The 17178-nt window shown below is 48.2% G+C and overlaps 1 protein-coding gene across 1 annotated transcript in view; it reads right to left on the bottom strand.

Moving 5' to 3' along the window:
• Positions 1-17178, bottom strand: part of PAX5 (paired box 5) — a 203863-nt gene that overhangs the window by 131122 nt on the left and 55563 nt on the right. Inside the window, exon 6 of the mRNA XM_042781794.1 lies at positions 13936-14111. Within this exon, the coding sequence (XP_042637728.1) occupies positions 13936-14111 (176 nt within the window). The remainder of the gene's footprint in view (positions 1-13935; positions 14112-17178) is intronic.

The raw sequence follows: 17178 nt of genomic DNA, 5'->3' as shown, positions 1-17178 counted from the left end.
TTATGTACAACAGAATGAAACACTGCCCGGTCCTGTGCCAGCCTCACAGTCCCTACTATACCTAAGCCCATCACCACCATGTCAATACATCTTGTTGAGGGCCTTCCCCTCTTTCGTTGACCCTCCACTTTACTAAGCAAGACATCCTTCTCCAGAGAATGGTCCCTTCTGACAACATGATCAAAATAGGTGAGACGAAGTCTGGCCATTCTCACTTCCAAGGAGCACTCCGGTTGCACTTTTTCCAGGACAGATTTGTTAGTTTTTTTTAGCAATTCACGGTACTTTCGGCATTCTTCTCCAACACCACAACTCAAAAGCATCGTCTCTTCTTATTCATTGTCCAGCTCTTATATACATATGAGGCGAATGAAAACGCCATGGCTTGGGTTAGGCGCATCTTATCTTCAAGGAGACATCTTTGCTCTTCAGCACTTTACAGGGGTCTTTTGCAACAGATTTGCCCAATGCAATACGTCTTTTGCTGTCTTGACTGTGGCTTCCATCAGCATTAATTGTAGAACCAAGTAATATGAAGTCTTCCACGACTTCAATCTTTTCTCCATCTATTATGATGCTGCTTACTGGTCCAGTTGTGAGGATTTTTGTTTTCTTTATATTGAGGTGTAATCCATACTAGACTGTAAGCTTCATCAGCAAGTGCTTCAAGTCATCCTCACTTTCAGCAAGCAAAGTTGTGTCATCTGCTTATCGCAAGTTGTTAATGAGTCTTCCTCCAATCCCAATGCCACGTTCTTCTTCATATAGTCCAGCTTCTCAGATTATTTGCTCAGCATACAGATTGAATAAGTATGGTGAAAGGATACAACCCTGGCACACTCCCTTCCTGATTTTAAACCATGCAGTGTCCCCTTGTTCTGTTTGAATGACAGCCTCCTAGTCTATGTACAGGTTCCTCATGAGTACAATTAAGTGTTTCTGGAATTCCTACTCTTCTCAATGTTATCCACAATTTGTTATGATCCACATAACCGAATGCCTTTGCATAGGCAATAAAACACAAGTAAAATCTTTCTGGTATTCTTTGCTTTCAGCCAAGATTCATCTGACATCAGCAATGATATCCCTTGTTCCACATCTCCTTCTGAATCCAGCTTGCATTTCTAGAAGTTCTCTGTCAACATACTGCTGTAACCGTTTTTGAATTATCTTCAGTAAGATTTTATTTGTGTGTGATATCAATTATACTGTTCGACAATTTCCACATTCTGTAGGATCACCTCTCTTTGGAATGGGTACAAATATGGATCTCTTCCAGTCAGTTGGCAAAATAGCTCTCTTCCAAATCTTTTGGCATAGTCGAGTGAGTGCCTCCAGTACAGCATCCGTTTGTTGAAACATCTCAATGGGTATTCCGTCAATTCCCGGAGCCTTGTTTTTCATCAATTCCTTCAGTGCAGCTTTGACTTCTTCCTTCAATAGCATTGGTCCTTGATCATATGCCACCTCCTGAAATGGATGAACATCGACCAGTTCTTTTTGGTACAGTGACTCTGTGTATTCCTTCCATCTTCTTTTGATGTTTCATGCGTCATTCAACATATTGCCCATAGAATCTTCCAATGCTGCAATTCGAGGCTTTAATTTTTTCCTCAGTTCTTTCAGCTTGAGAAATGCTAAGCATGTTCTTCCCTTTGGTTTTCTTACTCCAGGTCTTCGCACATTTCATTATAATACTTGACTTTGAATTCTCAAGCTGTTCTTTGAAATATTCTGTTCAGCTCTTTTATCTTGTTTATTCTTCCATTTGCTTTAGCTACTCTCCATTCAAGGGCAAGTTTCAGAGTCTCTTCTGACATCCATTTTGGTCTTTTCTTCTATTTCTGTCTTTTTATGACCTTTTGCTTTCTTCATGGATGTTCTTGATGTCATCCCACAATTCCTCTGGTTTTTGGTCACTGGTGTTCAATGCATCAAATCTATTCTTTAGATGATCTCTAAGGAGGGATATAATCAAGTCATATTTTGGCTCTTGTGCACTTCTTTTCATTGTCTTCAGCTTCAATTTGAACTTCCACATGAGCAGCTGATGGTCTGTTCCACAGTCAGCTCCTGGCCTTGTTTTGGCTGAAGATATGAGCTTTTCCATCACCTTTTTTGCCACAGACGTAGACAGTCTGATTCCTGTGCACTCCATCTGGTGAAGTCCACATGTATAGCCACCATTTGTGTTGTTGAAAAAAGGTATTTGCAATGAATAAGTCATTGGTCTTGCAAAATTCTATCATGCAATCTCCAGCATTATTTCTATCACCAATGCCATATTTTTCCAACTACCAGTGATTCTTCTTTGTTTCCAACTTTCACATTCCAGTCACCAGTGATAATTAACATATCTTGATTGCACGTTTGGTCAATTTCAGACTGCAGAAGTTGGTAAAATTCTTCAATCTCCTCATCTTTGGCTTTGGTTGGGGTGTAAATTTGAATAACAGTAGTTTTAACTGGTCTTCCTCATAGGCAGGTGGATATTATCCTATCACTGACAGCACTGTACTTCAGGATAGATCTTGATATATTCTTTGTGATGATGAAGCCACACCATTACTCTTCAATTTGTCATTCCCGGCATAGTAGATTATATGATTGTCTGATTCAAAACGGCCAAAACCAGTCCATTTCAGCTCACTAATGGTAGCATAGTGCCTAAGGCACTTGACTGCTAACCAGAAGGCTGGCAGTTCAAACCCACCAGCCACTCCTTGGAAGGAAGGTTGGGCATTCCTACTTCCGTAGTGACACTGCCTTGGAAACCCAAGGAGGGGTCGCTATGAGTCGGGGCCGACTCGATGGCAAATAACAACAACAACAATGCCTAGGATATCAATCTTTATGCATTCCATTTCATTTCTGACAACTTCTAATCTCCTAGATTCATACTTCATACATTCCATGTTCTGATTATTAATGGATGTTTGCAGCTGTTTCTTCTCATCTTGAGACATCAGCAAAGGGAGGTCCCAAAAGCTTTGCTCCATCAACATCATTAAGGTTGGCTCCATTCCGAGGAGGCAGCTCTTCTCCAGTCATATTTTGAGTGCTGAGAGGCTCATCTTCCAGCACTAAATTGCACCATGTTTTCATTGGCCAATTCTTTGAGAAGTGGATGGCTTCTTCCTTCTTCTGAGTCTGTCTTAGTCTGGAAGCTCTGCTGAAACCTGTCCACCATGGGCAACCCTGCTAGCATGGAAATACCAGTGGCATAGCCTCCCGCCTCACAGCAACACGCAAGCCAGTGCAGTATGACAAAATGACAGACAAGTTTGTCTCCCTTAACTGTTCCAAACTGTTCTGCTCATTTCCTGGTCTCCCCTGCCCTGCTCACTTCACCGGCCTGCCCCTGGGCCACTTGCCCCATGCACACAAACACCCACCTCCCGCTTCTCCCAGGCTGGCTTACTGTGGCCTGCCCCCGGGGCGCTCGCTTTTATAGTTTCCTCTTTGTCTTTGTTGTTCATCAGTCTCACTGCACTTTGCCTAGATGTGCATTTATTTTATTTAACTTACTTGGGAATCAGTACACTTCTTCAGTCTCATGACATAGTCCTGCAACATGTCTGCCCTATAAAGTCCTCAGCCATTACTTCCTCAAATATCACCTCCCCTCTACTTTCTTCTGTTTTATTTTTCCAGCACAACTGTTAGATGTATGTTACACTTCCTCGTGGATTTTGTTCTCTCGTTTACTGTCTCATCATATTTCCCACCTCTTTGCCTTTCTGTGCTGCACTCTTGTCAGGCTCCTCAGCTCTGTCCTCCAGATCACTAATTTTCTATTCATCTGAATCTTACCTTATGTTTAACTTATCAATTAAATTTTTGATTTTCATTACTATTATTTCTATTTCCAGAAAATATACTTGGTTCTTTTTTCTAATCAGCCTACTCTTTTTTTGTGATGCTTTGTTCATTTGTTCTTGCATCTCTTTAATCATTTTATAGTCTCTTTCAGATAGTCTGTTACCTCAGGTTCTTGGGGTACTTATCTTCCTGGTTGTTACGTATCATGATCTGTGCTTATTTCACTGCGTAGTTTGCAATTTTATAAGTGGTGAGTTCATCTTTAGTAGTTATCATTTACTCTGTAGGCATGTTGTACATATTGGATTATGGAAGGATCAACTGAGAGTTTTCCATGTATTTCTGTGATGTACCTCAGGGATTTCACTGGTATGAGTTCAGCTTTTGTGTTAATTCATCTTCCTAGGTTTCTCATATCATGCACATAATATAATATGTGAGATGCCTCACCTATGTGTGGCACAGGCTTCAGATTTTAACTTCCCACAGGGAACTTACGTTCTACTCTGAATGGCATGCAAAATCAAGGTTCCTTACTACTTCTGGTGGCTTGTGGGTGAAATTCATCAAGTGCTCATTTCATGGAATTACAGTCCTTCCAGGTTTCATATTTTTGAATGGGTCTCAGTTCCAACTTCCATATTACAGAATCTAAGGCCATATGTTCTGTTCCAACATCAGCATCAAAGTACCAGCACCTTCTCCTTAGAACTGTATCCAGGTCCAGTACACTGGGCCACTGAGATATTTGTCCATGCACTTACAGTTATGGCTCTAAGCTCCCTCTTCATTTCCCATACCGAGGAGTTCCCTCTCTTTCAGGCTCAGATGTATATTTTTTGTACTAATAATATTAATATTGGGAGCCCTGGTGGCATAGTGCCTAAGGCATTTGACTGCTAACCAGAAGGCTGGCAGTTCAAACCCACCAGCTGCCCCTCGGAAGGAAGGTTGATGGTATGATGATAATGATGCCTTAATGATTATCTGTATTTACAATATATATTATTGTTATATTTGACTCAATCATTCTATGTGTCTGAGATGGAAGGGGAACCTGCAATAGCTCAGACTTTACTATCAGAACCAGTATTAGTGTTCCTTTTGTAAATTACAAAGCAATAAAAGATTTTGAATAAAAGAGCTTCGTGAATAGCCAAATTCCTAAGCCAAACCTACAGTGTACTCTCAAAACAACCAAACTATCAGATTGGAAAGATCTGCCCTTCTGACTTTTTTTTTAATTCCAAATATTGTGAGCCTTGTTTGGGAGAAATCTCTCCGCCCAAGAGTCAACTCTCACACAGTACCTTTGACTGCATCAATTGCTGTTACTTTATGCCACACAGCACAGCACAGGTGGTCAATGTCACTAACATGGCATATCTAAAAATACCTTGGCTAAATAAATGACTAAATGAATGAAAGAACATCCCAACAAGATGCAGTGGCTCTTTGACAATTCTCTTGTAATCTTTAAACCCTACATATACAGCATTTCCCTGACACTGAAAGGAATGTAAGAGGCAGGAGAAAAAAAGTGTAAACAAGTCAAAATAAAAATAAGAGATAGATTTCCAATTTGTTTTCTCTCTCACAGAATGTTAGAGCTGAATGGATCTTAAAGACAACCCAGCCCAATCCCCTACCCTAAATGCAAAAACCATGGTCCAGAGAGAAGTGACCAACCCAAAAGCCCTCCCTAAAACCTGGATGTCCTATGCTTTTATACTATGACACAACTTGCTCACCATGCCTGCAAACATACCCTAGTCTTGCAAAACAGGCACAAATTATTTTCCTCAGAAAGTCATTCTTCTGCTTGACCCACAGGAAAACAAAGGATACTCAGAATACTCAAACATTTAGAAAGTATTTTGAAAGTTGTTTAGAAAGAAATGGGCATGGTCAACAGAGCAAATGAAGAAGGGTGAGGCCTTATGGAGTCTGTATTTCATCCTTGGGTCACTTTGAGAGAATGACAGGAGGGAGGCACGGGACCACTAGAGATCCAGAGGCGAGAATTCCAGAATAATCCTTGTCGTTACCTCTGTCTGAAGGCAAGATCACAGCCAAGTGTATCCTGCATCTCAATATTCAAGAAGGGATCTCTGCCTCCTTTCCTCATGCTGAGAAGAGAACTGGGAGGAGAACTCCTGCCCCATCCTGACTACTGCCACCCTCCACACTTCACGCCTCGCTGACATGGGAGACATCAGTCATCGGGCCGGTCCGAGATCAGGCCACTCACTGGGCATGTTCACTAGTGGGCACCATGACTGTGCTGTCAAGGTCAAAGTCTTCATCTGGCACTTCAGGCTCCAGGTAGAAACGAGGTCAGGCCATGCTTGCTTCCTGTGGGAAGGCCCAGCTATCTCCTCTATTTCAGTTCCATCTTCTCCACCTGCAACTGGGTGCATAAATTAGGGAAGTCTGCTCCATGTGCTCAGTCAGATTCAGAGACAATATAGAGGAAGCCTCATTCGGGTCTTCTCTAGTCTAAGCATTGCTGCTCCACACAGGTTTTCAGAGAATCCAAGAAATGGCTGGGAGAGCGTGGGGTGAGTATGTGGGCACTAGCTCAGATGCCCAAAGCAGTAAGTTCGCTATTTTCCCTGGGCTGGCAAGCCCTAGCAAGGAGAAGGGAGAGAGAAGATTTAAAGCCCTACCCAAACCGCAACTCTTACTATCCACAAAAGCCAAAGTTCCCAAATAGTGTGCACGATAATAGATCCTCTCTGCCTTTGGGTGGCCAGGTAGGACTTGGAGAAACCAAAGCAGGAGGCCAATTACCTTCAGTCATAAGCATCCTCATTCATTTACCGTGGTGTACCACATGAATATTCACATTTCCCATGTGTTGCAAGACAAGAAAATGACTGGGAAGTACCGCACCACAGGATGTCCAGCCTAACATCTGCTTTGTTAATCTCTAAGACATATGATTCTTCCTCCTTCAATCCCTGCACACCGAGCCCTCATCAGAGAACTCAACTCAATATACCAAATTGTCATTCTCATCAAAAGTTGAGTTGATGAAGTTGCATTGATGGTGACCCCCTGAAGCGCATCTTTATAGAATGAACCTTTCCAACTTGGGAAGGATATTTTCCCAGGGGTACCCTTTGAGTGGTAAGAGGTCTCAAATCCCCACAGTAACATACCACTACATCTTCCTGAAGCATCCAAGAAAATTGAATCGGTGAGTAATCAAAGACACTTATTTATTTGTAAACAAAAATGTCACCAACACCAGTTATCATTGAGGTGATGCCAATTCACAGTGACCCCACATGTTTCAGAGTAAAACTGTGCTCCACAGGGCTAATCTTCCAGAAGAAGGTCATCAGGCCTTCTTTCCAAGGCACTTTGGGATAGACTCAGACCTCCAACCTTTCGATTGCAGCTAATGCATTAACTATTGGCACTACCCCAAGGACTCTGAAAACCTAGGTAGGATTATTATGTACTCTTAGAAGAAGAATGTAAAACCTGCATGAATGCTTAAGACAAAATATGGAAATTCATTTAAAAAAAAAAAAAAAAAAAACACCTCACACCATTGAGTGATTCCAACTCACAGAAGCCCTCAAGGACAGAGTAGAACTATCCCCTAGAGTTTCCAAGGCTGAAAATCTTTATGGAAGCAGATTGCCTCATCTTTCTCCCACAGAGAGTCTGGTGGGTTTGAACAGCCAACCTGGCAGTTAGAAGCCAAGCTCTTTAACCACTGTGCCACCAGGGCTCCTTTGGAAATTCACTGAAAAGTTAAAATTTTAGTGCCAACTCTGGGCTGACATCTGGGAGTACTTATTCCCATTCCGTGACCACTAGCTATATTTTGTTAGAAAATCTAGGAAAACTGCCCCAGAGAGTCTGAGGTTTTCTTATTTAAAGTAAGGCTATTAGAGAGCCAGCCCTCCTGAACCACATGGTCTCAGCAGCCCTGCCCCTGCAGAAATGCACCGAGTAGCCTGTGGTCAGTATCTGGGCCCACAAGACACAGCCTGGTAAAACTCGCCGCAGCCTCTCTAGAGGCACTGCTGAGGACTATGACCACTGCCTTCGCAGGGCCCCCTCACTGGAAGACCCGGGTGAAAATTTCCTTTCTGCTCTGGCTTCTCTGAGAACTTGGCCTATCTTCCCCTGGTGGACATGAGAAGCACACAACTGAGTGTGTTTCCCACCTTGCTTGGACCATCAGGAAGCTCGGAATCAGATCTGAGCTCAACGCTAGGAACCCTGGTGCCCGTGCTGGAGAGTGTGGGGTGGGGAGTGGAGGGGAGATGTGAGATGGGGCCACCATTCCTGGACAATGCTCTCCTCTCCAGCAACATCACCTAGACCTCGGCAGTCACCTCCTTCTAGGCCCCCACCCTCTACAGAGCCTCATAGCAGTCAGGATAATGTCCCAAAAATACAAATCAGATCCTGCCCCTCTCTGGTTTAAAACCTTGCAGAGGTTTTTTTTTTTTTTTTTTTTTTTTTTGTGGTCCTAAGGTAAAACCCAAAGCCCCGGCCCTGACCTCTCACAGTGCTTGCCCCTCATTAACTGCATCACACCCCACTCTGTGCCTCCTATGTTCCTAGTCCTTGAGTGTCTTTTGGTTACTGGACTGCATCAAGGTGTCTACAGCCTGAAGCCTTCCTGCAGGCTAGTCCTTCTGCCTAGGGCACTGCTCCCACCACCATTCTCCACCAGACCTTCATGTGACCGAGCAGATGAATACAGGGCACGAAGGGCCATAAGGGGGTTGAAGGTCTAGGTAGGATCCAAGCTGTGGGTGGTGGGCAACCATGAGGGGATCTGTGGCATGAAAAAGGTTGAACAGCAGCAGCAGCAGGGATGGGGTAAGAGACCACAGTGGGAATGCATCCAGGTGAGCCGAGGAGGAGTTTGGGCCACAGAACAGCCCTCTGGGCCACGCCCCCAAGAAGCAAAGTCAACCTCCTCACCCGTTTCTCTAGCACCACTGTCCGACTTCACATACCTACATTCCACCCAACCCAGCCAACGTGCAGACAGCGCCTCCATAGCTTAGCCTGTGCTGTCCTCTGCATTGAATGCCCACTCCAGCCAACGGCCTACCACCTCCACAGGCCTGGCTTCTGCCCATCCCTCAAAACACAGTACTGATGGCACCTCATCCAGGAAGCCTTCCTCCTTTCTCCTCCTGGCACATCTGTCTCCTCACACCTTCCTCTCTCTACCCCACCTCCTCAAGAGGGGACACAGATGAACAATGACACAAAATGAGCTTCCAAGGCATGAAGAAGCCCAACCAGTGCCCCACCTTCCTCCCCGAGAGGACTTCACCCTCCTTCTGACTCCGAATAAGTGTTCAGGTCCTCACCGACCAAGCTCAGTTATGCTCAGAAACACCCACCAGCCCATTCCCAGGGTCAGGACGCCACAGCAGCAGGCAGTGCTGGAACCCGTCAGCTCCGCCCCAGGCCCACCAGCCTGGAGAAATGCCATCGTTCCAAGGGCACAGTGGCTCACGGGGGCAGGGCGCATTTCTGGTGGCTTTCCCAGTTAGACAAGGGACAGGCCTTCCCTGATTTAACCCCCCATGACCTTTGAACTTCCTGGGAGGTCAGCAGCACGTCCCCCTTTCCCCAGCTGTCTCTCTGTCTCTGGCCCGATGGGAGGGAGGGCCCTGGGCCCGTTCCATTCTGCGCCCGTATTGATCTGCTGGCAGCAATGGGCTGGATAATTAGCCAGGAATTAGGGTTTCTATTACATCCAGGAGGCTGCTCCAGCTGATTTATCACCTGAATAATTCCCTGTGATTGAAAGGAAATTAAAATGAACTCCATTTGACAACTGTGAGCTTTTATGGGCTTTAGTGAAGGCTCAAAAGCCAGATTAATAGCCTGGTGTTGGTTAATAGTCTGCCGAGAGTAAATACGGCGGCTGTGCTCAGCAGTGCTCTGCCTGCGCGGCCGGAGGACGCACCAGCACCCGCAGCAGCGCCCTGGCCCCCAGCATCCAGGAGTCGCACTGACACAGAGTCCACTGGGCAGCGTGCACACACACCCGACCAGCAGTTGTCTCTCTCTCTCCCTCTCTCTCCCTCTCTCTCTCTCTCTCTGTGTCTCTCTCTCTTTCCTCCTCAAGGTGATTTTTACTCACTCCACATGTACAGAAAACCCGCATTGCTTTTTCAATAACTGTGTTGAAAAGGAAGTGTTTCATTGCTCCGGGAGTGTGTAGACATTAACCCCTTCCCCCAGGCCAAAAACTTTACCAAGTTTCCTTCTACAACAAGGATGCCTGGGCCCACCCCCCACACAGGTGCTGGGAAAGCAGCAAAGTGGGGGCAAGCTGTGAGCCCATGAAAGTGGGTGGCAGGCCCTGCGTCTGGCTGAGAAGAGAATGGACCTCCCATGTGGGTCAGGGTGGAGAGCTTTGGGGACAACCTGGCCACTCCAAGCAGGACTCTGAGGGCTCTAGAATGACAGGCCAACTCCAGCTGCAAAAAGCCACTTCTGAAATACAGCCAGAAAACTGACTCCTCCAGTGTCCAGGGACGTGGTGGCCCCCACAATCATCTCACACAAGATGAAGACAGAAGGCCCAGCTCTGTGGCTTCCACAAGCTCCAGAACTTCCCTGAGCCTGTAAACGGGGTGGACAACCTGAGAAAAGAACGCTCCAGTCTGTAAAATGGGGCTCACAGGTCTGCCCCTGCCTGCTGGGCTGGGATTCAAGTAGAGTCAATGAGACAATTGTGAAGATCGTAGAAAACTGTGTCGTATGGGTCATAGGCGAGATGTTATTGTTAGGTGGTTACTGTTGTTGTCATTATCAAAGTCATGATTACCACAACCACAGACATGGAAACTGAGACCCAGAGAAAAAGGGACTTATTCAGCAGGGCAGAGCCAGGACTCTAATCAAGCACCTCCATGCCAAGGCTAGTTAAGTACCCTATCTTCCCACCAGGCCGCTCTGTGAAGCTGGCAGCAAGGCCCCCCACCTAGGCTACCAAGGCACAGCCTCCAACAGCTCCATTTGCCACAGATGGAAGAGGCAGCCAGTCTCAGTGGCCAGCAGTGCCAGGCCCCCTTCTATGCCACTGCCATGACTCTCTGGAGCTCATGAGGCAAGGCCCATGGAACACTCATCTCACAGACAGGGAACTATGGGGCTCAAGGAACCAGTACCCTTGACTCACATCCCTTCCCAGCCTGCGGCCCCTTGCTCAGACTATCATTTGTCCAAAGTGATTGCAAATCGGGCGCCAGGGTATGTCATTCATAGTCCAGCAGCCCCACGGCCTCACCTCCCATCGCTCCTCATTATGGCGCATTACAGGGAAGTGAAGCAGATTAACCAGAAAACACTGAGTCAGTCATTATCCCGCCACACGGGTCATCTGCAGGCCCTGCCTCAGAGCCCACACAGTCAGAGACAGGCCCAAGTTGTCCTGAAGGACACTGGGCAGTGAGGCTTGAGGAAATGGAGTCCTCACATGGACTAATTCAGGTCCTCCTACCCCTCAGGCCTCTATCTCCACGTGGTCCTGTTGGACCTGCCCTTCAAGACCTCCATCAATGTGACCCTCCTACACGTTCCCGATGGAGACACTTCTTCCTCTCTGGCGGGACACTTCATTCAGGCCCCTCCAAACCTTCTCCCTCGTCTTGCAGGTTCTGAATCCACATCCTACAGTCCTCGAGAGACTGGGCAGAGCTGATGTCTGACTCAGACCTCAGTGCCTGGCCCCATGCCAGGTTCATGGCCAACATGCAAAAAAATATGTTGGCTAATGAGCTTATGAGCATCTGAGCAAGAGAGTGATAGATGGCTCCTAAGTTCCTCCCAGTTGTGGTGCCCTGGAGTCTCTGCCCAAGGCCGCTGAGTGGTACAGACTGTTAACACATGCAGCCACCAACCGGAAAGTTAGACGTTCGAGTCCACCAAGAGGTGCCCTGGAGAAAAGACCTGGTGGCATACGTCTGAAAAATCGGCCACCGAAAGCCCTATGGGAGCACTGCTCCACCCCGACACGAATGGGGCCTCCTCGCCTTGATGACCTCGGTTCCACACAGCAGTGCCAGTACTGGTCCCGGCAGTCTCCAGTGCAGTCTTTCCGAATTTCTAAGCTCCGTAAACTATGATGCAGAGTCTGGTTTCCCCGTGCTCAACATCCACGTTAAGGGGTGGAGGCCAGGCTGAGGGCATAGGGCCGGACGCGCTCTTCACCACTCACTTGTAAGTGACCTCAGACGAGCCCTGTCCCTTCTCTGGGCCTCTAAAAAATGACGGGGTTGAAAGTTCGTCTCTGCCGTCCTTGGTTTTATGATCTTGTCAATAATTAAAAGAGAAATTTTCTCCCAGATTCTGGGAGAAAGACAGGCTTCATCCAAGGAAATTTTTCTGGTTGAGTTCCCTCTCTTCTTCCTCCTGTGTGGAGAAGTGTGGCTGCAGCCACCTCTCTGAGCAGCGGGGAGAAGCTATTCATGGCAGGAACAGACTCTTCTCCCTAAAGCCCAGGATCGAGTGTGTTGGATCGCTCCGGCCAACACGTGTGGCCATGGGACGCCTGGCAGATCCTTCACTCGACTTTTAGGAGAAAGACCAAAGTCCTCTGCATGGTCTACAAGACCAGACCCACACCTAAGCATCCCCTACCACCCCCTCCCCCAGTTCCCTATACCACAGCCACACTCCCTGTCACCTCAGGGCCTTTGCACCTGCTGTTCCTCCACCAGGCATGCTCTCACTGCCCTCATGTCCCTTCTCCTGGTTCCACAACCCCTTCAGGGCTCTGTATAAAGACCTACCAAGGCTGGTCCACCCCTGTTTGATGCTTTCAGATCCAGACATGCCCTCCTCAGCACCAAGCATGCATGTAACCCACAACACTTCTGATTTATTATGACTCTTCTACTCAATGAAGATTTGTTCACTGAACACATGACTTGCTGCGTGGCCTTATGCAAGCCTCTTTTGCCTCTCTGGACCTCAGTTTCCCCATTTGGAAGCAAAGCAGTTAGGCAGTCCTTGAGGGCGCTCATAGGAACTGCTCTGACAGCCTGATCTTCACAGCACAGCGGCCCCCAAGACCTTGCTCACTCCCCTGGGCCCAAGCTCCCTTCCCTGGGAGCTGGTGCACACAGCCTACCTTGTTTCCAAAGGCTCTTTGGGAAGAGCTCAGAAACATGCCTTCCTCTCATCCATTAGCATTTAGGGGCAGCTCAGAGAGGCCAGTTCTCCCGGCCAGATGCCAGCTAGGATAGTGTTGAGCAAAGCTGCTGCTCACAGACCCTCTGACTTGCCAACAGTATGAGCTCCTGGCAAGCAGGAACCATGTCTGGGTCTTCCATGGCCGAGAGGTAACCAGCCCGGGGCCTGGCATCAACTGGCCACCAGGAAACACTCTCCTGAATTGAGTCTGGCACTTTAGGGGCCTTCTCCAGTCTCGGGGAGTCTCCCTCTGGCCAGAGCCTCTCTGATCACCCTGTCCACAGTCCCCAGCAGTGACTGTTCCTCTGGCCAACACAGAACAGGGCAGCTGTTCAACAAGGGGGGACCTTCCTGCTCCCCTCTCTGGCACAAAATCCAGGAGGGAGTTTGTTCAATGAGCTATGTTTCCATTTCCAAACTCTTGGGGTTAATCCTCTCAAAGCATGCCAGGGAAGCCTGACTAGAGGGACGGCAGCACCGTCAGAATGCTGCGATGGCTGGTGAGACCCAGGCCACATGGTGGTTACACACCTTCACCATCACCCTGAATGACTGGACAATGGCCCAAGACCACCTTAACTCCTTGGCTCAGGTGATCATTACAGCCTTCTGTCCAAAAAGCCCTGGGAAAGGGTACCATTCAGCAATGGCAGGGCGGCCAGAGAAGTCACACACTTCCTGTCTGGCCAGAGAAGCAGAGGCACTGAGGCCAAAAGCCGCCCAAGCGCCCAACAAATCCTCCTGATCCCGTGGGATACTGTGCTTTGCCAAGTTTAGCCAGGAACAACACAAAACCCACCTCTGAGGAGACCCTGCTGAGCTCTTGCCCATACCCTGTCAGACACCCTGCCTTGCAGAGAGTGACCTGGGCCTGCACTGTGGCGGTAGGTGTGGCGGGCAGGGCTTTGCGGGCTGTACCTGCTCAGGCTTGATGGGCTCCGTGGTGGTGAAGATGTCAGAGTAGTGCTGCCTCTCAAACACGCGGTCCAGCACCTCCAGCTGCTGCTGCGTGAACAGATCTCCCCGCATCTGCTTCCGGAGGAAATCTCTGCCTGGCAGAGAGTGGCCATTGGGGACCGGAGACTCCTGAAGACCTTTGAAGAGCGTGAGAGAGGAAGGGTGAGTGGAGCTTACATAAGTCACTGAAGAAAGACATACGAGACATTGGGAGAGACCCACAGGCCAGACCACTTCCTGATTAGAAGAGGGAGTGGAGTGAGGCTTAGACCAGGGTCACCTTGCCCAAGGTCACCCTGCTGGTGAGAGCACAGTCAACCTCCCACAGCCATGCGCCAGGCACTGTGTGCAGCCCTTCTCACATGCATTAATTATGACTTGAGAATTATCTTGCCTAACCCTTACAATGACCCCTCAAAGTAGGTGATACCACTTCCCCACCTTGCAGATGAGAAAATTGAGGCCAGGAGAGAGTAAGTGATTTGCTGAGGATTTGAGCTCAGGCGGTCTGAGCCCACACGCTACATCCTTAATCACCAGGTGTGTTGAATACTCTCCTTGGAGGTATAGATTGGTCCCACATCTGGTGCGACCATGTCATGTGTCCTGCTGATGAAACACTGTGCCAGGAAGGCTATAAACAGATACTCTTGGACAATTCTGGTGGGAGCATATGGGATATGCACCTTGGATAGACAATGTGGCAAAATCTATGCAACTCACAAATCCTTTTAATAGAACCACTGCATCTCTGGGAAGTACTGTACACCTAGATTTGCCCATGTGTTAAGTGACAGAGGTACAAGGAAGGGTATAATAGCAAAAGACTAGAAACACTCAAGAACTGGTTTGCAGGGCACTGGGTAAATAAAGTATGGTATGTCCACACAGTGGAATATTACACAGCAGTGAAAAACCATAATGAAGACATCCTTTGAGAATAGATATGAAAAGATCTTCAGGATATATTGTTATATGAAAAAACAAATACCAAGATGCAGCATAACATGTATATCCCACTTTGTGTGGAACAAGTGAAGACATCAAGTCTTTGTGTGTTCTGGAGGAGAACATAAGAACACTGACAGTGGTTCCCCACCAGGGGTGGAAAGAAGAAGACTCTCCCTTTTCATTTTGTTTTGTTTTAGAACTTGAAATAAATGCTCTAATCAAAACCTTAACTCAGAAAGCACAGGACACAATTCTCTGTGTTCTGTAGTGTGAGTTTTTCAAACTGCAACCATCACAGGCAATATTGCCGACATTCCTAAGCAAATATTATGAATTATCAATGGAAAAAGGAAATGAGATGAAATCTCTTCCTGAGATTTTGGGCTTGAGCTGTTCAAAATAAAGCAAGGGAAGTAAAAGTTTTGGATGCAGAAATGGCCTCAGGGGCACCATCATTCACAGGGTCAAGGTCATGTTCCTCACGTAGGGTTGACCAGAGACACTGTTGGAACCCAGAGCCAGAGGTGCGGCACCTGCCTTGGCCACCGGGAAAACCAGCACATGTCAGCTGCTGACAGGTGCCCCGACACGAGGCCTCACCCGACCCGCACACCACACACCGTTGCCCTGGTCTTCATCCCTCACGTCAAAACCCCATCTCTGTGAGGAATGAGAACAAACTCCTAAATGAGCAGCGGGGCACTGTGTCACTGAGACGCTGCCAAGTCGGTGATCCCCAACTGTCCTTTGTGGGGCAGTGACAACACAGAGCCTGGCATGGGAACAAAGACAGCTTTGGGTGCTCACGAGTGCTGGCCTGTTGAACAGTGCTGGCCTTTCAGGGCACCCCGTGGGTACTGACAGGCTCAGAGCTTGCTCTATGGGGGAGGGCCTTCCCAGGTAGCTGATGAGCTCCTGTGAAAATGGATCTCACCTCAGTTTTGGCCCAAGAGCATATGATAGGCTGGGCCACAGACTGAATGACCAGACATCCACCTCGTATGGGTGCAGGAGGGAGCTGGCCTGTGACAAGGGCCTCCCATGAGACAGGTCCCAGCTCCTCCCACAGAACATCATCCTTGGAGCCCCCTCCTCCCATGGCCCAGTCGCTCCTGCCAAAGCTGGACCTTGGCCTCAGTCCCCCTTGTTCCCGTCAGGTTTCTCCCAGTCAGAGAGACCACACCCACTTTCCAGAGACCTCCCCACATGCGCCAATTTCAGTTCTACTCCAAAGGCCCCAGCCCAAAACTAAAGATGTCTCATTCCTATCGCTGGCTCCTGACAACTGCCTCCAAGGTCTCACCTCATCCCACTAGGCCAGCCCTTCCCTCCTGCTGTTCCATCAGACAGGCCTCAACTCTGCCCTCAAGGCAGGCCCCTGCCCATCTGCCAGGCTGCTCTCCCACGGAGGTGCTGTGGCACAGCCATCCCCCAGCCATTCCCGGGCTGGGCTCTTTCCTCAGCTCAGAGCCCTGGGTGGGCAGAGCTTCACTTCCATAGAGGAAGCTCAAAGAAGGCAACAGGGCAGAGAGCTGCTCGTGGCAAGGTCACTGTCTGCTCGCTGAGCAGGGCCTGGCACTGAGTAAGGCTCTCAATGCATGGGTAGGGGTTCCTCGGAGACCCGTCCCCGAGGATACCACACGTGCTCTGAGCACTGGCAGCCTCAGGAAGAGGGCTGGCCCTGTCCCGCTCTGAAACAGCCACAGCACCTGTCCTCCGGGCCCCTAAGGAAGTCCAAGCTAAAGCTGGGTGGCAGGGAGTTCAAGGCGATGGGACCAGAACAACTAGGACAGAAAACAAGAATGCTGACACGTGAGAATGGAACCAATGTCACTGGCATTCTGTCTCGAAACTGTGGAATGCAGCAGGTCTTGCTGTGTGTATTTTGACCAGAAATAAAATAAAACATTGATTTTAAAAAGGAAAGAAAGGCCAGGCTGCCTTGGCGGTCCAGACATGCTCAGTGACGACGGGAGCCAGGAGAAGATGCCTTCCTGGTCATCCTCCCAACCATGACTGCTCTTGGTGCTCCCACCCAGCCAGCACCTCGACTTGCCCTCTTTACTAGGGACGGAGGTGAAGGCTACCCTCCCACATCGTACAGAAAATGGCTAAAGTCTGCCATTTCCTTAAGAATGTTTGGGACACTGAGGTGCCTCCTATGTGTATAACTGTTTATTCGTTGATCAAGTGCTTACTCTGTACCTGGTAATATTTTAAAAAACAAAAAGCCAAAGAATACGGACAGGCTGA

The sequence above is a fragment of the Orycteropus afer genome, unplaced genomic scaffold, assembly GCF_000298275.1.
Source record: "Orycteropus afer afer isolate SDZICR_OR568_19922 unplaced genomic scaffold, OryAfe1.0 scaffold00174, whole genome shotgun sequence".
In the NCBI taxonomy this organism is placed as follows: Eukaryota; Metazoa; Chordata; class Mammalia; order Tubulidentata; family Orycteropodidae; genus Orycteropus; species Orycteropus afer.
This window is presented reverse-complemented; position numbering and strand designations above follow the sequence as displayed.